Source organism: Coregonus clupeaformis, unplaced genomic scaffold, assembly GCF_020615455.1.
Source record: "Coregonus clupeaformis isolate EN_2021a unplaced genomic scaffold, ASM2061545v1 scaf2583, whole genome shotgun sequence".
Taxonomy (NCBI): Eukaryota; Metazoa; Chordata; class Actinopteri; order Salmoniformes; family Salmonidae; genus Coregonus; species Coregonus clupeaformis.
This window is the reverse complement of record NW_025536037.1, coordinates 31,753-57,016: the sequence shown is the minus strand read 5'-3', so window position 1 is coordinate 57,016 and position 25,264 is coordinate 31,753. Positions and strand designations below refer to the sequence as shown.

The 25,264-nt window shown below is 46.2% G+C and overlaps 1 protein-coding gene and 1 long non-coding RNA gene across 2 annotated transcripts; both read right to left on the bottom strand.

Annotated features, from left to right (window-relative positions):
- Positions 1–302: 302 nt before the first annotated feature.
- Positions 303–11,384, bottom strand: LOC121533057 (transmembrane channel-like protein 6; the record flags this gene model as incomplete). Its single annotated transcript, XM_045219656.1, has 14 exons — positions 11,305–11,384; positions 10,700–10,870; positions 10,441–10,549; positions 8,549–9,422; positions 7,603–7,662; positions 7,325–7,522; positions 6,900–7,126; positions 6,050–6,194; positions 2,947–3,102; positions 2,680–2,858; positions 2,339–2,429; positions 1,779–1,876; positions 1,342–1,437; positions 303–314 (listed from the first exon to the last, which is right to left on the bottom strand). Coding segments are annotated over exons 1-14 (2,435 nt in total), but the record flags the coding sequence as incomplete, so codon positions are not given.
- A 35-nt stretch (positions 11,385–11,419) lies between these two features.
- Positions 11,420–24,634, bottom strand: LOC123481273. Its single transcript, XR_006660340.1, has 4 exons — positions 24,534–24,634; positions 12,653–12,862; positions 11,648–11,763; positions 11,420–11,468 (listed from the first exon to the last, which is right to left on the bottom strand). It is a non-coding gene; the product is annotated as an uncharacterized LOC123481273 (long non-coding RNA).
- Positions 24,635–25,264: the final 630 nt, after the last annotated feature.

Genomic DNA, 25,264 nt, shown 5'->3' with positions numbered 1-25,264 from the left:
ATGATACAACATCACTACAACACCCCCAACCTCCACAACACAGACATGATACAACATCACCACAACACCCCCAACCTCCACAACACAGACATGATACAACATCACCCCCAACCTCCACAACACAGACATGATACAACATCCACTACAACACCCCCAACCTACACAGACATCATACAACATCACTACAACACCCCCAACCTCCACAACACAGACATCATACAACATCACTACAACAACCCCAACCTCCAGACAATACAACATCACTACAACACCCCAACACAGACATGATACAACATCACTACAACACCCCCAACCTCCACAACACAGAGACTCAAGTGTACAAGGTTAGGTTTAGGGCCAGGGTTAGAGGTCATACCAGGCCAGGGTTAAGGCTAGGTGTATGGTTAAGGTTAGGTTTAGGGCCAGGGTTAGAGGTCATACCAGGCCAGGGTTAAGGCTAGGTGTATGGTTAAGGTTAGGTTTAGGGCCAGGGTTAGAGGTCATACCAGGCCAGGGTTAAGGCTAGGTGTAGGGTTAAGGTTAGGTTTAGGGCCAGGGTTAGAGGTCATACCAGGCCAGGGTTAAGGCTAGGTGTAGGGTTAAGGTTAGGTTTAGGGCCAGGGTTAGAGGTCATACCAGGCCAGGGTTAAGGCTAGGTGTATGGTTAAGGTTAGGTTTAGGGCCAGGGTTAGAGGTCATACCAGGCCAGGGTTAAGGCTAGGTGTAGGGTTAAGGTTAGGTTTAGGGCCAGGGTTAGAGGTCATACCAGGCCAGGGTTAAGGCTAGGTGTAGGGTTAAGGTTAGGGCCAGGGTTAGAGGTCATACCAGGCCAGGGTTAAGGCTAGGTGTAGGGTTAAGGTTAGGTTTAGGGCCAGGGTTAGAGGTCATACCAGGCCAGGGTTAAGGCTAGGTGTAGGGTTAAGGTTAGGTTTAGGGCCAGGGTTAGAGGTCATACCAGGCCAGGGTTAAGGCTAGGTGTATGGTTAAGGTTAGGTTTAGGGCCAGCGTTAGAGGTCATACCAGGCCAGGGTTAAGGCTAGGTGTAGGGTTAAGGGGTTAGGTTTAGGGCCAGGGTTAGAGGTCATACCAGGCCAGGGTTAAGGCTCAGTGTATGGTTAAGGTTAGGTTTAGGGCCAGGGTTAGAGGTCATACCAGGCCAGGGTTAAGGCTAGGTGTAGGGTTAAGGTTAGGTTTAGGGCCAGGGTTAGAGGTCATACCAGGCCAGGGTTAAGGCTAGGTGTATGGTTAAGGTTAGGTTTAGGGCCAGGGTTAGAGGTCATACCAGGCCAGGGTTAAGGCTAGGTGTAGGGTTAAGGTTAGGTTTAGGGTTAGAGGTCATACCAGGCCAGTGTCTGTCCGTAGATGAGTTCCAACACGTTCCTGGCGATGTCAAACACAGGCTTCCTTTTCCTCTTCAACACCCTCTGAGAAAACAACCTGCAGGAGAGAGAGAGAAAGGAGAGAGGGAGAGAAGGAGAGAGAGAATAATAAGGGATAAAGGATTGAGAATGGGAAAGAAAGCGATAGAGACTGTATAATGCGTTGAAAGAGTTGCCGAGTTTATGAGCAAGAAAATATGAGGGAGAGAGAGAGAGAGAGAGAGAGAGAGAGAGCGAGAGCGAGAGACACAGAGCGCACAGACAGAGAGAGAGAGAGAGAGCACAGACAGAGAGCGAGAGAGAGAGAAAGAGAGAGAGCGAGAGAGACAGAGAGAGAGAGCGAGAGACACAGACAGAGAGCGAGAGAGAGAGAGAGAGCGAGACAGACAGAGTACCCACCTCCAGAGGAACTCTCCAAAGAAGGTGTCCAGTATGGTAAAGATGAAATCCATGAGGAGGAAGCGGTACAGCTCCTGTCCTACAAAACTCTCCCAGCACTGACAACAACAACACAAGAAACTACATCAACAACAACATCAATATTTACATTTGACAATTTATTCAGTTAGCAGACGCTCTTATCCAGAGCGACTTACAGTTAGTGAGTGCATACATTTTCATACTGGCCCCCCGTGGGAATCGAACCCACAACCCTGGCGTTGCAAAGCGCCATGCTCTACCAACTGAGCTACACAGGACTATATATCAACATCATCATCAATATAAACAACATCAATATTAACCACATCAACAACATCAACAATATCAACATCATCAATATCAACAACATCCTCAATATCAACATCATCAATATCAACAACAACACAGGAGACACGAGTCATAACAGCAGCACAGATTTCATTTTGAGCAAAATAGTTCTGGACACTGTCGAGTAGATAATGCTGTAATTGGAACGTTGGGACAGAATCGGAATGCTGGAACGCAAATGTTCCTCTCACCTGCAGGCCGATGCTGTTGGGGTCAGAAGCGATCCGGCCCAGCCAATGGAAGCACAGCACTACGAGCACGCTCACTTTCAACATCAGGTTCCTCAAACACACAAATAGTAGATTTTTTAAATGTTTAGAACACACAGACAAACACACACACACTTCTGTCAACTAGCAAGACTCTTGATTTCCATAAACTCTCCATTAACTTCCCATTACGTCTGTAGGATGCACTTCCACCCCTCTACCTACAGATGGCGATGTATGTGCGTACGATGGGGGAGTCGTACTCCTCCATCCACACAAAAACGTCTAAATTAAGTTTGTGGACTGCAGTTCCACCCCTCTACCTGCTGATGGAGACGTATGTGTGTACGCTGGGCGAGTCGTACTCCTCCATCCAGGCAGTAGCGTTGAAGAGGCCAGGGAGCAGGAGGTTGATGAGAGACACTACGACTGGCAGGGCTAACAGACTGGCTTCCTTCAGGAGAGGGTCCTTAGTGGGAATACGAGATCTGTACTGGAGGTCCTAGAGAGGGAGGAAGAAGGTGTGAAGGTGGAAGATGAAAGTGGAGGATGAAAGCAATGTACAGGAGCTGAAAAAGTGTGTCTCTTACCTTGTGCATGTACTCAGAGAAGTAGTACAGAGCTAGAACACAGGCCACAGTACTGCCTATACAGATGAACCATGCCAGACCATGTACTGTCACACGTCCTATTCTCTGACACACTGTCTTCTGGACATGCTTCCGATTAGTCTCCTCCAACAACTCCTACAGACAGAGAGAGAGACATGGTTACGATTAGTCTCCTCCAACAACTCCTACAGACAGAGAGAGAGACATGGTTACGATTAGTCTCCTCCAACAACTCCTACAGACAGAGAGAGAGACATGGTTACGATTAGTCTCCTCCAACAACTCCTACAGACAGAGAGAGAGAGACATGGTTACGATTAGTCTCCTCCAACAACTCCTACAGAGAGAGAGAGAGACATGGTTACGATTAGTCTCCTCCAACAACTCCTACAGAGAGAGAGAGACATGGTTACGATTAGTCTCCTCCAACAACTCCTACAGACAGAGAGAGAGAGACATGGTTACGATTATTCTCCTCCAACAACTCCTACAGAGAGAGAGAGAGACATGGTTACGATTAGTCTCCTCCAACAACTCCTACAGAGAGAGAGAGAGCATGGTTACGATTAGTCTCCTCCAACAACTCCTACAGAGAGAGAGAGACATGGTTACGATTAGTCTCCTCCAACAACTCCTACAGAGAGAGAGAGACATGGTTACGATTAGTCTCCTCTAACAACTCCTACAGACAGAGAGAGAGAGACATGGTTACGATTAGTCTCCTCTATCAACTCCTACAGAGAGAGAGAGAGACATGGTTACGATTAGTCTCCTCCAACAACTCCTACAGAGAGAGAGAGACATGGTTACGATTAGTCTCCTCTAACAACTCCTACAGAGAGAGAGAGAGACATGGTTACGATTAGTCTCCTCTATCAACTCCTACAGAGAGAGAGAGACATGGTTACGATTAGTCTCCTCTAACAACTCCTACAGACAGAGAGAGAGACATGGTTACGATTAGTCTCCTCTAACAACTCCTACAGAGAGAGAGAGACATGGTTACGATTAGTCTCCTCCAACAACTCCTACAGAGAGAGAGAGACATGGTTACGATTAGTCTCCTCCAACAACTCCTACAGAGAGAGAGAGAGACATGGTTACGATTAGTCTCCTCTAACAACTCCTACAGACAGAGAGAGAGAGAGAGACATGGTTACGATTAGTCTCCTCTATCAACTCCTACAGAGAGAGAGAGAGACATGGTTACGATTAGTCTCCTCCAACAACTCCTACAGAGAGAGAGAGACATGGTTACGATTAGTCTCCTCTATCAACTCCTACAGAGAGAGAGAGAGACATGGTTACGATTAGTCTCCTCCAACAACTCCTACAGAAAGAGAGAGACATGGTTACGATTAGTCTCCTCTATCAACTCCTACAGAGAGAGAGAGACATGGTTACAATTAGTCTCCTCTAACAACTCCTACAGAGAGAGAGAGAGACATGGTTACGATTAGTCTCCTCCAACAACTCCTACAGAGAGAGAGAGACATGCTTCCGATTAGTCTCCTCTAACAACTCCTACAGAGAGAGAGAGAACATGGTTACGATTAGTCTCCTCCAACAACTCCTACAGAGAGAGAGAGAGAGACATGGTTACGATTAGTCTCCTCTAACAACTCCTACAGAGAGAGAGACATGGTTACGATTAGTCTCCTCTAACAACTCCTACAGAGAGAGAGAGAGACATGGTTACGATTAGTCTCCTCCAACAACTCCTACAGAGAGAGAGAGAGACATGGTTACGATTAGTCTCCTCCAACAACTCCTACAGAGAGAGAGAGAGAGAGACATGGTTACGATTAGTCTCCTCTAACAACTCCTACAGAGAGAGACATGGTTACGATTAGTCTCCTCTAACAACTCCTACAGAGAGAGAGAGACATGGTTACGATTAGTCTCCTCTAACAACTCCTACAGAGAGAGAGAGACATGGTTACGATTAGTCTCCTCTAACAACTCCTACAGAGAGAGAGAGACATGGTTACGATTAGTCTCCTCTAACAACTCCTACAGAGAGAGAGAGACATGGTTACGATTAGTCTCCTCCAACAACTCCTACAGAGAGAGAGACATGGTTACGATTAGTCTCCTCCAACAACTCCTACAGAGAGAGAGAGAGAGACATGGTTACGATTAGTCTCCTCCAACAACTCCTACAGAGAGAGAGAGAGAGAGAGACATGGTTACGATTAGTCTCCTCTATCAACTCCTACAGACAGAGAGAGAGACATGGTTACGATTAGTCTCCTCTAACAACTCCTACAGACAGAGAGAGACATGGTTACGATTAGTCTCCTCTAACAACTCCTACAGACAGAGAGAGAGAGACATGGTTACGATTAGTCTCCTCTAACAACTCCTACAGACAGAGAGAGAGAGAGAGACATGGTTACGATTAGTCTCCTCTAACAACTCCTACAGAGAGAGAGAGACATGGTTACGATTAGTCTCCTCTAACAACTCCTACAGAGAGAGAGAGACATGGTTACGATTAGTCTCCTCTAACAACTGATCATGATTAATTAGGCGAATTAGCATTTTCCTCTTCAAGTTTTTTGCAAAACAAAACAAATATCTTATGTCATCACATTCCTGACTGACTAACAACATTATTGCATGTGTGTGTATGTGTGTATGGGAGTGTATGGGAGTGTGTGGGAGTGTGTGGGAGTGTGTGTGTGTATGGGAGTGTGTGTGTGTGTGTGTGGGAGTGTGTGTGTGTGTGTATGGGAGTGTGTGTGTGTATGGGTGTGTGTGTGTGTATGGGAGTGTGTGTGTGTATGGGAGTGTGTGTGTGTGTATGGGAGTGTGTGTGTGTATGGGAGTGTGTGTGTGTGTGGGAGTGTGTGTGTATGGGAGTGTGTGTGTGTGTGGGAGTGTGTGTGTATGGGAGTGTGTGTGTGTATGGGAGTGTGTGTTGGATGTATAGGACGCTGTAAGGAGAATGTTTTCTTTTAATTTGTCAAAGGACAAACTGGAGTAGCTCAATATTGACCTGGAAGTTCAAAAGGATACCGGACAAACACAAACTGTGTGTGTACGTGTCAAAGGAGCGTGCATCTGTACGTGTCCCTACCTTGAGTTGAGTGCAGATGTTTTCAGAGCGGAGTTTGACGGAGGTCTTCTTGATGACTTTAAAGTCCCAGGAAGTGAACACCTTCATCGCCAGGATACCATGAGACTTGTCTATACGGAAACTCTGACCAAACGACTTGGACATGCTGGGGGGAGGACACACACACACCCCTTACTTTGTGAACTGTTAGTCCTGTCATTTAACATCTAAATACACTGAGTATACAAAACATTAGGAACACCTGCTCTTTCCATGACAGACTGACCAGGTGAATCCAGGTGAAAACTATGATCCCTAATTGATGTCACTTGTTAAATCCACTTCAAATCAGTGTAGATGAAGGGGAGGAGACAGGTTAAAGAAGGGTTTTTAAGCCTTGGGACAATTGAGACATGGATTGTGTATGTGTGCCATTCAGAGGGTGAATGGACAAGACAAAAGATTGAAGTGCCTTCGAACAGGGTATGGTAGTAGGTGCCAGGTGCACCGGTTTGAGTGTGTCAAGAACTGCAACGCTGCTGGGTTTTTCACGCTCAACAGTTTCCCCGTGTGTATCAAGCATGGCCCACCACCCAAAGGACATCCAGCCAATTTGACACAACTGTGGGAAGCATTGGAGTCAACATGGGCCAGCATCCCTGTGGAACGCTTTCAACACCTTGTAGAGTCCATAACCCTGACAAATTGAGGCTGTTCTGAGGGCAAAAGGGGGTGCAACTCAGTATTAGGAAGGTGTTCCTAATGTTTGGTATACTCAGTGTACACTGAAGTAGTCTCTCTCTCTCTGACGAAAGACAGAGACACCCCCCCACACACACACACACACACACACACACACACACACACACACCTGTAGACGAGGATGATGCAGGTGATGAAGAAAGCCCCTCCTATGGTGAAGAAGTACGCCAGGGGCATGTTGTAGGACAGCTTCACTCCACAGTCTGTTTCCATTGTCCTTTTAGATGGAGAGTGACTGGGCTGCTGGTCCATACCGCTACTACTGATACTACAGTTCTTATACAGGGTAGAGTTACTATAGTAACCATAGTACATCACTGAGTCTGAGAAATAACCCTGGGGAGAGGGAGAGAGAGAGAGAGAGGAGAGGAGAGAGAGAGCGAGAGGAGGGAGAGAGTGAGACGGGGACGGAGAGGGGAGGTATGTTTGGTATGAGGATACCCCTCCAGTGAGCAGCCTGGAGGGGTGTAATGCCTGGTGCTGTTTGGGGTATGGGACAGTATGTTTGGTATGAGGTGAATGTCTGGTTCTTACCCCTCCAGTGAGCAGCTCCAGCCCAGAGAAGGCTACGTGTCCCTGGGTTAACCTGGGGGGGTGTACTGCCTGGGGCAGGGCCAGGAACAAAACCGTGACCAGGAACAGGAAGATGTTGAAGAAGAGGAGGGTCTTGACGAACAGGAAGTAGGAGAGGACGCCGGTGCCGAAACGACCGCTCACCCTCTTCAGCGCCACCTGGGGAAGAGGAACAGAGATAGTGAGAAAGAACAGAGAGAGAGAGAGAGAGAGAGAGAGAGAGAGAGAGAGAGACTTACCTGCCACAGTTGTAGGGAGTGGAGGAAGGACAGACAGCTGTACCAGCTATGTCTCAGAGCCTAGAGGAGAGGAGAGGAGAGGAGAGGAGAGGAGAGGAGAGGAGAGGAGAGGAGAGGAGAGGAGAGGGTCAGTGTCAAGTACAGTAATGTTTGTGTCCACATACTAACCCATTGAGCAGAGAATTAGAATTATAGGAACACACACATTCTGTTTCCCCATGAACTAAAAAAGCCTCATAATAACTTAGTTGACATCTGAGAAACTCTGCTTTGACGTAATGAGTAGGGACTTGTCTAAGGGAAATTACTTCATGATTCACGCTCACAGGGGCATTAAGTGTTGGGCAAGAGGGCTATAACACCATCAGTAGATACTGATACACACAGCTACAGGAAACACCCACCAACATCACATTACTGTCACAAAGATCTGTCTGTCTATGTGTGTCTGTATGTGTGTCTGTCTGTGTGTGTGTCTGTGTGTCTGTCTGTGTGTCTGTCTGTCTGTGTGTGGCGAGCGCTGGGAGACTAGAGCTGTAAACCCCTGACTTGTACAGAAACTATGACAGACACGATGATTGCTGTCTAGACAGATCAGCTGATAAAATTAGTACCTCATTAGATGAGCGACTGTCCCACTACAGGAAGTAGAATGAGGTCACGGGGTGGTGACTCACGATGATGTAATACATGATAGTGGTGGCGTTCCTGCCTGACTACGTTGACAGACTCCTGCCAGATCTCACAAGGCCTGACTAGGTGTTGAACATATCAGATAGTAACCACATCATATGATACAGCAATCTGATGGCCAACTGCAGTCCATGATGTGGTGGCGCACAACCATTGGTTGATGCAATGCAACGCCTGAAATGTATCTGGGCAGGAACTGGACCAATGTAATATTTGAGCAGCGGATCTGACTGTGTTTGTCTGTGTGACTTACGTTGATGATGTTATACTTCAGCTGGCTACAGCAGGGGATCTGACTGTGTTTGTCTGTGTGACTTACGTTGATGATGTTATACTTCAGCTGGCTACAGCAGGGGATCTGACTGTGTTTGTCTGTGTGACTTACGTTGATGATGTTATACTTCAGCTGGCTACAGCAGGGGATCTGACTGTGTTTGTCTGTGTGACTTACGTTGATGATGTTATACTTCAGCTGGCTACAGCAGGGGATCTGACTGTGTTTGTCTGTGTGACTTACGTTGATGATGTTATACTTCAGCTGGCTACAGCAGGGGATCTGACTGTGTTTGTCTGTGTGACTTACGTTGATGATGTTATACTTCAGCTGGCTACAGCAGGGGATCTGACTGTGTTTGTCTGTGTGACTTACGTTGATGATGTTATACTTCAGCTGGCTACAGCAGGGGATCTGACTGTGTTTGTCTGTGTGACTTACGTTGATGATGTTATACTTCAGCTGGCTACAGCAGGGGATCTGACTGTGTTTGTCTGTGTGACTTACGTTGATGATGTTATACTTCAGCTGGCTACAGCAGGGGATCTGACTGTGTTTGTCTGTGTGACTTACGTTGATGATGTTATACTTCAGCTGGCTACAGCAGGGGATCTGACTGTGTTTGTCTGTGTGACTTACGTTGATGATGTTATACTTCAGCTGGCTACAGCAGGGGATCTGACTGTGTTTGTCTGTGTGACTTACGTTGATGATGTTATACTTCAGCTGGCTACAGCAGGGGATCTGACTGTGTTTGTCTGTGTGACTTACGTTGATGATGTTATACTTCAGCTGGCTACAGCAGGGGATCTGACTGTGTTTGGAGCGTAGACCCTTCCTATCAGCCAACCTCCTGGAGGGAGAGAGAGAGAGAGAGGAATGATGGGAGACAGAAGGATGGGGGAGAGAGAGAGGGACAGGGGGAGAGAGAGAGGGACGGGGGGAGAGAGAGAGGGACGGGGGGAGAGAGAGGGATGGGGGGTTACAAGATGATACACAAGTGAGTGACAGACAGAGGAATAGAGGATGAGACCATGACAACTATTGATAGAGCTGCAGAGAGGAGGAGGAGAGAGAGAGAATAATGAGAGGGAAGAGTCTGACAGAAAGAGAGTGATAGGATAAGAAAGAGAGAGAGAGAGGTGATAGAGGAGTGCAGATACCTTAGTTCACTCTTCTCTGCCACAGAGGGAGGCATGGCTCAGAGCATCAGAGAGATAGAGACAGCAGGATAGAGGGATGGAGAAAGAGAGAGAGAGGGGTGATAGAGGGATGGAGAAAGAGAGAGAGAGGTGATAGAGGGATGGAGAAAGAGAGAGAGAGGGGTGATAGAGGGATGGAGAAAGAGAGAGAGAGGGGTGATAGAGGGATGGAGAAAGAGAGAGAGGGGTGATAGAGGGATGGAAAAAAAAGAGAGAGAGAGGTGATAGAGGGATGGAGAAAGAGAGGGGTGATAGAGGGATGGAGAAAGAGAGAGAGAGGTGATAGAGGGATGGAGAAAGAGAGAGAGAGGGGTGATAGAGGGATGGAGAAAGAGAGAGAGAGGGGTGATAGAGGGATGGAGAAAGAGAGAGAGAGGGGTGATAGAGGGATGGAGAAAGAGAGAGAGAGGGGTGATAGAGGGATGGAGAAAGAGAGAGAGAGGGGTGATAGAGGGATGGAGAAAGAGAGAGAGAGAGGGGTGATAGAGGGATGGAGAAAGAGAGAGAGAGAGGGGTGATAGAGGGATGGAGAAAGAGGGGTGATAGAGGGATGGAGAAAGAGAGAGAGAGGTGATAGAGGGATGGAGAAAGAGAGAGAGAGAGGGGTGATAGAGGGATGGAGAAAGAGAGAGAGAGAGAGAGAGAGAGGTGATAGAGGAGTGTAGATACCTTAGTTCACTCTTCTCAGCCACAGACAGAGGCATGGCTCGCAGCATCCTGACCCGGTCACTCAGAGAGAGGTTCTGAAGGTTGTTGACCAGGTGGTCACGCTTACGCCCTGCAGCGCGCACGCAAAGACACACACACACAGATGGACAGATGCACGGACACACACACACATTAGTTATGCGTAGGTTATGACATCATTACAACAAAAATGTTGGTATTTCAGTGTGTGTGTGTGTAACGTTTACGCAAGTGACCTCACCCTCCCCTTCCACGCCTTCGGTCTCCACGCCTCCCGTCTCCACGCCGTAACCACGGATACTGGGTCGTGCGGAGCGGGAAAAGTCTTTTATGGAAGGTCTGCTCTGTCTGCGTCTCCTCAACTTCATGGTCTTGTTACAGTACTGAGAGATGATAGCACCTCGACTGCGACCTAGAGAGAGGAGAGAAAGTGAAGAGGTGTGTGTGTAGATGCATGATTCCTAAACTGTCTGATAGACGGACAGAACTCTACTTTGTGCCATGGTGTTTTTAGAGCCACTGTGTTAGATACAGTATCTGTTGATGGGTTGATAGTGGCTGACTGGCTGACTGACTGACTGACTGACTGACTGGCTGACTGGCTGACTGGCTGACTGACTGGCTGACTGACTGGCTGGCTGACTGGCTGCTGGTGCACCTGCTAGAGGAACTAACAGTCACACGACAATGGCAGAAATAGTTTTGACTTCTGAAACTACCTCTCTCTCATGAAGTGTGAAAAGAAGAAATACTAGTTAGGTGTACATACAGCTGTCTTAAGACTGTAATAACAGTGTCGTAGAGGTTTCATAAGTGTGTGATAAGGGTGTCGTAGGGGTGACTTACCGATGGTGCGGCTGGGCATGGAGGAGAGGACTCTGAGGGTGGCGGAGGACCAGCGTTCCTCTATAAGGGGGTCTAACTGTCTCCCCTCCTCCCCCCTCCTCCCCCCTCCCCTGGCCCCCCACGCCATATCTCCCGACCAGGGCTGGACAGGTACGCTACACTGTCTGGAGATAGGAGAGTATGAGGTTTATGGAGGTATACACACACACACACATATAAAACTCACACCAGCAGACACCAACACATGAAGACATGCACACTAACACTGTCTTTCCCTCCTACACATTCAAGCAGTCACACACACAGTCTCACTCGCATTTATGCACGCACACACAAACACTACCTCTTTCCTCCTCATCCAGTTCCCTCTGTAGTTCCTGCAGCTCAAAGGCTTCCTGTCTCTGATCCTCTATCAGCTGGTTAAAGGAGTCATGGACCCCCTCCTCATCCACTGGGCTCCTATTACAGAGAGAGAGAGAGAGAGAGAGAGAGAGAGGGAGAGAGAGAGAGGGAGAGAGAGAGGGAGAGAAGGAGCGAGAGAGAGCGAGAGGAGAGAGGGAGGGAGAGGCGGAGAGAGAGGAGAGAGGGAGGGAGAGAGAGGGGGAGAGAGAGGGGGAGAGAGGGGGAGAGAGAGGGGGAGAGAGAGGGAGAGGATGAGAGAGAGAGAGGGGGGGGGGAGAGAGAGAGAGTAAGAGAGAGATGAGAGGGTACTTCAGTGGGTCGGATACAAACAGACATACATACACTTCTAACCACTAAAAACAAACACACCCCTAACCAGTAACCACTGTTCAGAAAAACAGACAGACATTGTGTAAACACTCCCTCACCACTAGGCTTTGACCACCTTGATAAGCACTGACAACTCTTCATATTAAATATTTCATGGCCTTTAAGACCTAATTCGAAAGGAACCACAATCACAAGCCTTTTGCTCCCCAGGGAACCTGCAGTTGAACACCACAGGAAGAGACTCACTCAGAAGATTCTCCTCAGTAATACAAGAACACACACACACACACACACACACACACACACACACAACACACACACAACAAAGGAACAAAGACTATTCAAACAGTCAAACAAACACAGTCAGTCTGTTCTGTGGGAACAATGGGTCTGGCTGAATACTGGTACTGTACAGAACTGGGCCTCAAAGAGTTGCCTCAAAGAACATCAAACAGACAGTTAACTCTGTCATTGTCTTATTTTAACCCTCTCTTCTGTTTACCAAAACATCAACACATCAGAGAGTTTGATACCATTCCATTAACTCCATTCCAGCCATTATTATGAGTCGTCCTCCCCTCAGCAGCCTCCATTGGTATAGTCTAATAATACTCACTCCAGGCCAGCCTCCATGTGGTGAGGAGTCAGGTCAAAGTTGACATTGTGATCCATCTCTCTCTCTCAGTCTCTCCTCTCCAGTCTGTCTCGTCCTCTTTATCCGTCTGTCTGTCCGTCAATCTCTGTCCACCAATCACAGAGAAGGGTCACACCCTTGTCCGCCTAGTCCCGCCTCTCCACTCTCCTAGCATAGTGTTGCAAAAACTACCTGAGAGAGAGAGAGAGAGAGAGAGAGAGAAGAATGTTAGGAATCATAAGGTGTGGTGATTGAAGTTCTCCTTCGTGTTTCAGCTAGTAGCACTTTGTTGTAGCACCTGGACACACACACACCTCGTTTACCTCGTAAAAGCAGTTCTTTATCATACCAACAAAACACAGCAACAGCAGCTGGTGTGTGTGTGTATCACCAGTGAAGTGTTAGAATACAATACTAGGCCTACATCATACTAGGCCTACACACCAAGCATATGATTATGTGATGGATAGGAGAGCCACCACCATCCATTCACATTGTAATGAGCATTCTGTGGCAGGATATCTTTCTGATCGCATGAGTTCTAGAATGCTGCTCATGCACCAGAACTTATTATGAATATTCATGAGGTTGGTAAGAGAGAGAGAATTCTTTGTCAGACCAATTTGTACTGCGTCATGGGGAGGGGGGAGGGGGGGGGGGGGGCATTGTAGGAGTTCAGGCTTGTTTAATCCTAAAATCTGTGTTGCGTTATTTAGTCCCAACTCAAATACAAAGAAGACACTTCCTGTCCTGTTGCTTTGAAACCCATTTAAACCCATGTAGCGTAACTACAAACATCATGCTTATTACTAACTGGAGGTGGTGCGTGTCCTAGCAATTAGAGTTCAAGGAAATTCATACCAGCTAATAAACTAAAGACTAAAGCCTCTGTAACAAAAGCCTCTGTATCGTTGACTTCCGTCTCGCTTCCGCATTGTCTCCGTGCTGCTGTGCTGTTTGTTGCTACTTGGCTACCTGCCAAACTATTCACGTTTTACTTTTAATAAACGTTTAATCAATCTCTGTGTTCAACAAATTTACCAACTTTTTAGTTTTGTCCTCACTCATCTTTTTTCGTTAAACTTTTTCACCCCGGACGTTTTATCCCGAGACAGAAGAGTCATTTTCCTGTGCGTTTTAGCTGCCAATTTTACTTTATTTTCCATTTTTCCATCGCAACTTTTTTCCCTTATTCAACTTTTTCACTCCGGACGCTTTATCTGGACATGGTTCGTCAACATCTTCAACAGCCGAAGCTAAGTAGTAACATTAACATGATGTCTTCTAATTGCAGTCGCTGTACTCATAATATACAGGAGAACGATCGCCTTACGGCGAGAATAGCTGTGCTACAAGCCCAGCTTCAGACGCAATCGTTAGGCAAGGGTAATTTCAGTGTAGGAAAGGAAGAAACAGCGTCTGTGCCACCAGTAAGTACAGACAGTAACGTTAGTATAAATCCCCCGCACAGTCCCCGCGGCCGGACAACTTTCTCATGGCTTCTGGAGGGAAATACTGTTGGAATGCTCAACCGGTGTCGCTCATTCAGCCGACAGAAACCTTCAACCGGTTTTCCCCATTATGTAGCGAGTCGGAGTCTGAGTCTGAGTCTTCTCTTGTCTCTACTCCTCCCGTTACGGGGTCTGAGACGCCAAGGCTCCCACCATTAGCTCTGACAAATTGAAAACCCTAGTCATTGGCGACTCCATTACCCGCAGTATTAGACTTAAAACGAATCACCCAGCGATCATACACTGTTTACCAGGGGGCAGGGCTACCGACGTTAAGGCTAATCTAAAGATGGTGCTGGCTAAAGCTAAAACTGGCGAGTGTAGAGAGTATAGAGATATTGTTATCCACGTCGGCACCAACGATGTTAGGATGAAACAGTCAGAGGTCACCAAGTGCAACATAGCTTCAGTGTGTAAATTAGCTAGAAAGATGTGTCGGCATCGAGTAATTGTCTCTGGCCCCCCTCCCAGTTAGGGGAAGTGACGAGCTCTACAGCAGAGTCTCAGCACTCAATCGCTGGTTGAAAACTGTTTTCTGCCCCTCCCAAAAGATAACATTTGTGGATAATTGGCCCTCTTTCTGGGACTCACCCACAAACAGGACCAAGCCTGACCTGCTGAGGAGTGACGGACTCCATCCTAGCTGGAGGGGTGCTCTCCTCTTATCTACCAACATAGATAGGGCTCTAACTCCTCTAGCCCCACAGTGAAATAGGGTGCAGGCCAGGCAGCAGGCTGTTAGCCAACCTGCCAGCTTAGTGGAGTCTGCCAATAGCATAGTCAGTGTAGTCAGCTCAGCCATACCCATTGAGACTGTGTCTGTGCCTCGACCTAGGTTGGGCAAAACTAAACATGGCGGTGTTCACCCTAGCAATCTTATTAGGATAAAGACCTCCTCCATTCCTGCCATTATTGAAAGAGATCGTGATACCTCACATCTCAAAATAGGGTTACTTAATGTTAGATCCCTCACTTCAAAGGCAGTCATAGTCAATGAACTAATCACTGATCATAATCTTGATGTGATTGGCCTGACTGAAACATGGCTTAAGCCTGATGAATTTGCTGTGTTAAATGAGGCCTCACCTCCTGGTTACACTAGTGACCATATTCCCCGTGCATCCCGCAAGGGCGGAGGTGTTGCTAACATTTACGATAGCAAATTTCAATTTACAAAAAAAATGGCGTTTTCATCTTTTGAGCTTCTAGTCATGAAATCTATGCAGCCTACTCAATCACTTTTTATAGCTACTGTTTACAGGCCTCCTGGGCCATATACAGCGTTCCTCTCTGAGTTTCCTGAATTCCTATCAGACCTTGTAGTCATAGCAGATCATATTCTAATTTTTGGTGATTTTAATATTCACATGGAGAAGTCCACAGACCCACTCCAAAAGTCTTTCGGAGCCATCATCGACTCAGTGGGTTTTGTCCAACATGTCTCTGGACCTACTCACTGCCACAGTCATACTCTGGACCTAGTTTTGTCCCATGGAATAAATGTTGTAGATCTTAATGTTTTTCCACAAAATCCTGGACTATCGGACCACCATTTTATTACGTTTGCAATCGCAACAAATAATCTGCTCAGACCCCAACCAAGGAGCATCAAAAGTCGTGCTATAAATTCTCAGACAACACAAAAATTTCTTGATGCCCTTCCAGACTCCTTCTGCCTACCCAAGGACGTCAGAGGACAAAAATCAGTTAACCACTTAACTGAGGAACTCAATTTAACCTTGCGCAATACCCTAGATGCAGTTGCACCCCTAAAAACGAAAAACATTTGTCATAAGAAACTAGCTCCCTGGTATACAGAAAATACCCGAGCTTTGAAGCAAGCTTCCAGGAAATTGGAACGGAAATGGCGCCACACCAAACTGGAAGTCTTCCGACTAGCTTGGAAAGACAGTACCGTGCAGTACCGAAGAGCCCTCACTGCTGCTCGATCATCCTACTTTTCCAACTTAATCGAGGAAAATAAGAATAATCCAAAATTTCTTTTTGATACTGTTGCAAAGCTAACTAAAAGCAGCATTCCCCAAGAGAGGATGGCTTTCACTTCAGCAGTAATAAATTCATGAACTTCTTTGAGGAAAAGATCATGACCATTAGAAAGCAAATTACGGACTCCTCTTTGAATCTGCGTATTCCTCCAGGGCTTAGCTGTCCTGGATCTGCACAGCTCTGCGAGGGCCTGGGATCGGGAGAGACACTTAAGTGTTTTAGTACTATATCTCTTGACACAATGATGAAAATAATCATGGCCTCTAAACCTTCAAGCTGCATACTGGATCCTATTCCTACTAAACTGCTGAAGGAGCTGCTTCCTGTGCTTGGCCCTCCTATGTTGAACATAATAAACAGCTCTCTATCCACCGGATGTGTACCAAACTCACTAAAAGTGGCAGTGATAAAGCCTCTCTTGAAAAAGCCAAACCTTGACCCGGAAAATATAAAAAACTATCGGCCTATATCGAATCTTCCATTCCTCTCAAAAATTTTAGAAAAAGCTGTTGCGCAGCAACTCACTGCCTTTCTGAAGACAAACAATGTATACGAAATGCTTCAGTCTGGTTTTAGACCCCATCATAGCACTGAGACTGCACTTGTGAAGGTGGTAAATGACCTTTTAATGGCGTCAGACCGAGGCTCTGCATCTGTCCTCGTGCTACTAGACCTTAGTGCTGCCTTTGACACCATCGATCACCACATTCTTTTGGAGAGACTGGAAACCCAAATTGGTCTACACGGACAAGTTCTGGCCTGGTTTAGATCTTACCTGTCGGAAAGATATCAGTTTGTCTCTGTGAATGGTCTGTCCTCCGACAAATCAACTGTACATTTCGGTGTTCCTCAAGGTTCCGTTTTAGGACCACTATTGTTTTCACTATATATTTTACCTCTTGGGGATGTTATTCGAAAACATAATGTTAACTTTCACTGCTATGCGGATGACACACAGCTGTACATTTCAATGAAACATGGTGAAGCCCCAAAATTGCCCTCGCTAGAAGCCTGTGTTTCAGACATAAGGAAGTGGATGGCTGAAAACTTTTTACTTTTAAACTCGGACAAAACAGAGATGCTTGTTCTAGGTCCCAAGAAACAAAGAGATCTTCTGTTAAATCCGACAATTCATCTTGATGGTTGTAAAGTCGTCTCAAATAAAACTGTGAAGGACCTCGGCGTTACTCTTGACCCTGATCTCTCTTTTGACGAACATATCAAGACTGTTTCAAGGACAGCTTTTTTCCATCTACGTAACATTGCAAAAATTAGAAATTTTCTGTCCAAAAATGATGCAGAAAAATTTATCCATGCATTTGTTACTTCTAGGTTAGACTACTGCAATGCTCTATTTTCCGGCTACCCGGATAAAGCACTAAATAAACTTCAGTTAGTGCTAAATACGGCTGCTAGAATCCTGACTAGAACCAAGAAATTTGATCATATTACTCCAGTGCTAGCTTCCCTACACTGGCTTCCTGTTAAGGCAAGGGCTGATTTCAAGGTTTTACTGTTAACCTATAAAGCGTTACATGGGCTTGCTCCTACCTATCTTTCCGAGTTGGTCCTGCCGTACATACCAATACGTACGCTACGGTCACAAGACGCAGGCCTCCTATTTGTCCCTAGAATTTCTAAGCAAACAGCGGGAGGCAGGGCTTTCTCCTATAGATCTCCATTTTTATGGAACAGTCTGCCTACCCATGTGAGAGACGCAGACTCGGTCTCAACCTTTAAGTCTTTACTGAAGACTTATCTCTTCAGTAGGTCATATGATTGAGTGTAGTCTGGCCCAGGAGTGTGAAGGTGAACGGAAAGGCTCTGGAGCAACGAACAGCCCTTGCTGTCTCTGCCAGGCCGGTTCCCCTCTCCACTGGGGTTCTCTGCCTCTAACCCTGTTGCAGGGGCTGAGTCACTGGCTTGCTGGTGCTCTTTCATGCCGTCCCTGGGAGGGGGTGCGTCACTTGAGTGGGTTGAGTTACTGACGTGATCTTCCTGTCTGGGTTGGCGCCCCCCCTTGGTTTGTGCTGTGGTGGAGACCTCTGTGGGCTATACTCGGCCTTGTCTCAGGATTGTAAGTTGGTGGTTGAGGATATCCCTCTAGTGGTGCGGGGGCTGTGCTTTGGCAGAGTGGGTGGGGTTATATCCTTCCTGTTTGGCCCTGTCCGGGTTTCTTCGGATGGGGCCACAGTGTCTCCCGGACCGCTCCTGTCTCAGCCTCCAGTATTTATGCTGCAGTAGTTTATGTGTCGGGGGGCTGGGGTTAGTTGGTTATACCTGGAGTACTTCTCCTGTCTTATCCAGTGTCCTGTGTGAATTTAAGTATGCTCTCTCGTTCTCTCTTTCTCTCTGAGAACCTGAGCCCTAGGACCATACGTCAGGACTACCGGGCATGATGACACCTTGCTGTCCCCAGTCCGCCTGGCCTTGCTGCTATTCCAGTTTCAACTGTTCTGCCTGCGGTTACGAAACCCCTACCTGTCCCAGACCTGCTGTTTTCAACTCTTAATGATCGGCTATGAAAAGCCAACTGAGAGACCTGAGCCCTAGGACCATACGTCGGGACTACCGGCCGTGGTGACTCCCTTGCTGTCCCCAGTCCGCCTGGCCTTGCTGCTATTCCAGTTTCAACTGTTCTGCCTGCGGTTATGGAACCCCTACCTGTCCCAGACCTGCTGTTTTCAACTCTTAATGATCGGCTATGAAAAGCCAACTGAGATTTATTCCTGATTATTATTTGACCATGCTTGTCACTTATGAACATTTTTGAACATCTTGGCATGGTTCTGTTATAATCTCCACCCGGCACAGCCAGAAGAGGACTGGCCACCCCTCATAGCCTGGTTCCTCTCTAGGTTTCTTCCTAGGTTTTCGCCTTTCTAGGGAGTTTTTCCTAGCCACCGTGCTTCTACACCTGCATTACTAGCTGTTTGGGGTTTTAGGCTGGGTTTCTGTACAGCACTTCGAGATATTAGCTGATGTAAGAAGGGCTATATAAAATAAAATTGATTGAAAATTGATTGATTGTAACAGAAACAAGGCTTAAATCAAAACATGTGTGTTTGTATCACCACTGAAGTGTTGGAATTACTGTTTGAATAGAGTTTTACCATACTAGGCCTATGTGTGTGTTCAGAGTTGAACCAAAACAGACTTACCAGAGATGTAAAGCTCAGAGCGAACACAGGACAAGGAAATGATCAGAGAAAATCAATAAAGTATATGATTATGACCGTGGCTGAGAACACAGAACCCCGCGGCGATTTGAACGAACATTCAAGGCCATTATGAAGGCTACAACATTCTGTCTGTTGTAACGGATATTGCAGATACACAAGCAGGACGTAGTCCCTACACATTGGAGCAAAAACAATCTGCGTTTTGTGTGATGACGTAGGCTAATCTTTGTAGTTGCTGCCATATCGTAATCATCAGCCAGAGTTGCTGAAAAATAACACTACTACTCCGACTGCCAGTCTCCCTCCTGCTTAGCCAATGTTCGCAATGATGATTAAAAAAAGAACATTACATCGCTAATTAGACTGCGTGTCTGTGTCTTGCTTGTTTGATATGCTGCCTAGATAGCTGCATGTAACTCCCCACTTGAGTTTTGCATTGGTACAAAAAACGAACTGCGAGTTTGTACGAACATGTTGATCATGTCTTTTGTGTACAACATGTAAATAGCTGCATGTAGCCCAACTCCCCTCCTGAAAAAAGAACCTGAAAACGTGTTTATGTTTAATAGTCTACTGGGACAGGGAAGGCAGTAGTTGGAACATGTCAATCATGTCCTTTGTGTACAACATGAAGTTTTGTAGGCTACACTAGACAATGGCCCTTATCGCCGATCAAGGAGGGGGAAGCTGCAGCGGAGAACTGAGCAGCAGCTACGTAAAAAAACAAAGAATCCTGCACATGTGCAGAAATCTCTGTATCTTTAGCCACGGCAAATCAGGTTTCCAGACAACCCAGAACCCCAGCCACTGGTTATGATTATTGCTCTGTGTGCTGGTAGTGTTCTAGTGTGCTTGACCTCTTCACAAAGACCATGTGACCCTACAAACACAAAACAAAACAGTCTTTAACGTGACAGGATATATATATATATATATGTTTGACACCGGTTTGTGTGTGTGAGTGTTTCATGCATATGTATGTAGGGCCTTATAAAATCAGTTTTATTTTTAGCCTGATTCCGTTTTGTGTTTTTCAAAATTCCGTTTTATTTTTCCAGGTTTCTGTTTTCTTCAGGTTTTCGCTCTCAAAATCACACCTTTTTAATAGAAAAAACAACTAAATTGGATGTTGTAAGTCCAGGTTGGCATTGGCTACTTTGTAGTTAACATTTAAATGAGAAGGTTTTTGGGAAAGCCTTTCCATCTCTACCAGAAGAAGGTTATCATTAGCATCGTCGCTAACAGCCACACAAAGTGTAGACATACACACACACAGGACGCACGCACACGCACGCACACACAGGGGCATTTCTGTGCCGTTTCAGAAAGTTGCAGGAAAATACGAATCACTGATGCATTTTGTTAATGTCTTATGATAAACTTGAGCAAATTAATGCATTTTCGAATAAGTTCATTGATTTCCTACTAATTTCAATAAAATGTTGAATATTGTTGAATTTCGTTTTAATGTCTGGATTCCTTGATTCCGTCCGCAACGCTGATTGTTTAGGGCCCTATATGTGTGGGTGTGTCTTGGTTGGAGTTCCATGGTTATTTTCCTGGCACAGTCAACTTCTCCATGATGACCTCATCAGAGGCAGACAGCTGAGGGCAGATCTGATTGGCTCCTGGCCAAAGGGCATTGCACTGTGGAAGTTAATGGATTCAACATGTTCATTCTACACATCCTGTCTAACTTCTCACTAGTCTATATTCTCTCTCCTCTCTCGCTCTCTTATCTCTGTCTTTATCTCTCCATCATAGATATTCTCTCTTTCTCTCCTACAGACCTATTCTCTCTCTCCAACTTGCTCTCTTTCTTTGAACTTTTCACTCCAAATCTCTAATGTCTTGGTCAGGTCTGTCTGTGCTTTGGAGTCCATTCAAATCCATAACCTAGGGATTTCCATATTTTCTCACATCTTCCCCCTCTTGAGTCTCTCTCTCTCTGTCTTTCTCTCTACATTCTCTCCCTCTGTCTTTCCCTCTCTGCCTCCCTCGCTCTCTTTCTTTATTTCACACTCCATTATCTCCAACTCTGTCAATGCTCCAACTCTCCAGTCACTGACTGTCTTTCTGCTCCTCTGTCCTCCCTTCCTCAATTTTCTCTCACTCTCCCGGGGCATACTGTCAGACTGCTGGTCTTATCACAGAGACAAGTCCCAAATGGCACCCTATTCCCTATATAGTGCACTACCTTTGACCAGGGCCCATGTCCCCTTTCTCTGTGTGTGTGTGTGTGTGTGTGTGTTCGTGTGTGTGCATGCGTGAACATCAGTGTCTGTGTGTGTGTGTGTGTGTCACTGTCAACAACCCCTGAACATCTTCCTCCAGGTCAAAGTTGATCTGTACTACAGCCAAACAACGCAAATCATGCAGGCCTGTCAGTGAAAACACTGAGTGATGAGAAACAGATTTACTGCACTGTCTAACAACGGCAGATTAGCAAGAAGATACAGTATACTTACAGAATATCCTTATGAGTATTTTATAAATGCAAAGTTAAAGTTGCTGTGGAGGAGAAACAGTATGTAAACTTCTAACTATATATGTAGGCCCAGGGCAGGGTTCCCCAACTGGCGGCCCAGCGGTTTTATTTGGCCCCCCAAGTTTTCTGAGCAAAAAAATGTAAGCAAGGTTTGAAATGATTATGATTTAGTCAAACATATCTGTTTGGGCTTCTTGCGGTCAATTTGCAGTCTACAAAATATTTATTTGCAATTATGTTCCGGCCGGAGGAGAGGGAGGGAGAGAGGGAGGAGGAGAGGGGAGGGAGGGAGGGAGGGAGGGAGGAGGGGAGGGAGGAGGGGAGGAGAGAGGGAGGAGGAGAGGGAGAAAGAGAGAAGAGGAGAGGGAGAGAGGGAGGAGGAGAGGGAGGAGGAGAGGGAGGAGGAGAGGGAGGAGGAGAGGGAGGAGGAGGAGGGGACGGAGGAGGAGACGGAGGAGGAGACGGAGGAGGAGAGGGAGGTGGAGAGGGAGGTGGAGAGGGAGGTGGAGAGGGAGGTGGAGAGGGCTGGAGGAGAGGGAGGAGGAGAGGGAGGAGGAGAGGGAGGAGGAGAGGGTATAAGGGGGTCAAATGAGGGGGTGGGGCTGACAGGGTAGATGGGAATATTTGGTCAGTCTGACAGTTTTTAATCGGCTGACTGATAATCAGTTCACACAATGGTAAAACTAACAGAGGAGAGAGAGAGAGACAGACAGACAGGAAACAGAATCAGCACACAGAACAGAAAAAGTCTAAGGACTGCTGTATCAGAAGCACAGAACTATAATTATTTGTCTACGGGCAGAAGCAAGGTCCTCTTGTTTTTCAGTGCATTGTGTTGTCACTCAGTTGAGGGAACAGAGAGGAAAATAAAAAACAACAGAGAGACTCCCCAGATAACTATGTGAACGGAACAAAGAAAAGAGAGTGGTTCAGAGAGCGGAACAAATCAAAAAAGAGGGGTTCAGAGAGAGAGAGAGAGAGAGCGATTCCACAAAGCCATACATCGTCAGGAAGAGAGAGAGAGGGATAGGGACAATGAGAAAGGGTCAAGGATATGAGAGAGAGAGAGAGAGAGAGAGAGAGAGAGAGAGAGAGAGAGAGAGAGAGAGAGAGAGAGAGAGAGAGAGAGAGAGAGAGAGACTGGGTGTATATGCCTAATGTGAGAAAAATGAAGAGGGAGTAAAAGATAGAGGAGAGAAAGAGAAAGGAGGAAACCTGGAAGTAATTCCACAGACTGACACACAGCTCTGTAATTACACTGCCCTGTTGTGCTAAAGTTCTCCCCGTGTCGTCACGGCAACAGAACAGACCAGTATTCTGCTGTCAACTGTCACTAGGCCAAGACAACTAAACTTAGGGTGGGTCCCGGGGTAGATGAAGGCCCACAGACAATACAAGTATAGTCTAACAGAGGCTAAATACCCGCATAGATACAGTTCCAATTGACTTCTAACTGTGGAAGTTTCCCATCTTGGGTCATTTCCCCCACTAATGGTTAAGGTTAGGATTGGGGGAGGGGACGCTGACCCTAGATCTGTACCTAGGGGAAACTTCACCCCAGAGCATTGAATTCACTGTGGAAGTAGGAGTAAGATGAACTGAAGTTGGCCCTGGCCTGGTTTCTAGGACACAGATCAAACCTAGCCTAGTCCTGGACTAAAACGCATGCTCAATGAAGAATCTTCATTTGAAATGCCTTTTAAATCCAGGACTAAGCTTAATCTGTGTCCACCTATCCCGGAAACTGACCTTAGAATCTCTAGCCTGGTACTATATCTATTTGTGCTGTTATGCCAACTCATTGTCATCATGACAACTGTCAAGTTTGCCATGATGAAAATGTTCGGGATGACACTGAGTGACAAGCAGTAGTCAATAAAGCACAGACTGGCACTCAGGCTATAGCCTAGATTCACTACAGACAGGTAGCTCTCAGAGCACTCTTGTTCTCTTCACTGCAACAACAACAACACATTAAAAAGAATGCCCAGGTAATGAGCTAAGAAGCTATCTAACGTTATAACACAAAGCTATCCCCCAGTATGCAGCCAAGCAAGGTGTGTGTGTCTTCTCTCTGTGTCATGTGCTCTTTTAAATTGGTCGCTGCATTTTCCCCAACTGAAGTTGGTGTAGGCTACATTTGGCCCAATTATAGTTGACCTATAAAAACAAACGATCAACTTTGAAACATCGGTCATACTGGCGCGTTTGAGACGTTTTTCTGCAAGCGCTGGAATTCACTGACTGATTCTGCAACTTTGCAGCCAGCAGCAAAAACCTACACCCAAGGCAGTCGACATGAATGAACGACAGGTTCTGCCTGACAACGTCGCCCGCAATGCATACCATTGCCAATGGTTCTCTTTCCGTTGGCTTTAATTCACAACGAAACTAGCCTACCTAGCTAGACCTCAAAGCATCGTAAACAACCTACACTTGAAAGCTTGTTGTTCCTGTTATTAATGGTGCTTTGCCTTTGATTTTTGGTTGTTGTGGTTGGTTTATTCTAAACCTGTCTGTCACTCAAACGTTTCAGACTGAACAGTTACAATATCTTGGAAGCTACAGCGGACAAACGGTTTCTCGACCTTTTTGGCGTGTGCAAATAAATGGAAAGGAAAACGACAATGTAATATTAAAAAAGATACAGTCAGCCATTCGTTCGGTTCACTCACCCACTTCATAACTTGCGAAACTCGTTCAAGCTTAAACATGCGGTGCCGGCGGAGTAGATCCGTCTTTTTCTCTAACGCTACAAAATACTTCTGCATGGTAAGCAGCTGGAACGAACCATTGTCGCCTCTCGGGGTGACGATATCATTATCCTCGCGCATTGAAGAGTTGTAACGGGCAATAGGTAGACTTTTACGGAGAAAGAGTTTACCGGTTGTCTCAACGTGGGGTTTATATTTCAGTTCAAGATAAACCGCCGCTGTGCGTTTATCATTTCTATGTTGGGACCGCAAAGTTCCCCCCAAATAAAGTTTTCCACCAAATGGAACATTCCTATTCATTGCTCGAAATCCTTCTTCAAACGTTTTTCACAAGCTATACAATTCCATAGACAGCTGTGTCAGTCGAGTACATTTCCTTGGGAAGAAAAGTTGGTAAAGTCTGTCCTTTCTAGATAAATGTTTTATAGTTTATCATTCATAAAACACATTTCAACAAACGTATAGGCTAGCCTTCTTAGGCTACTTTAGGCTAAACGTCTCCAATACAGGTGGGCCTAAACATTTGTGAATTCATCAATTTGGCCAAATCAAGTAGGCTACTCCATTGAGAGAGCCTAATCAGGTCAATGTGTGAGAGATTGTCTGGGTGTGTTGTATTCACAACTTCTATTGCACAATATGTTCCCTGGTCTGTTGTAGCCTAAAGGCAGCCTTTAAAAAGAAGAAAACAA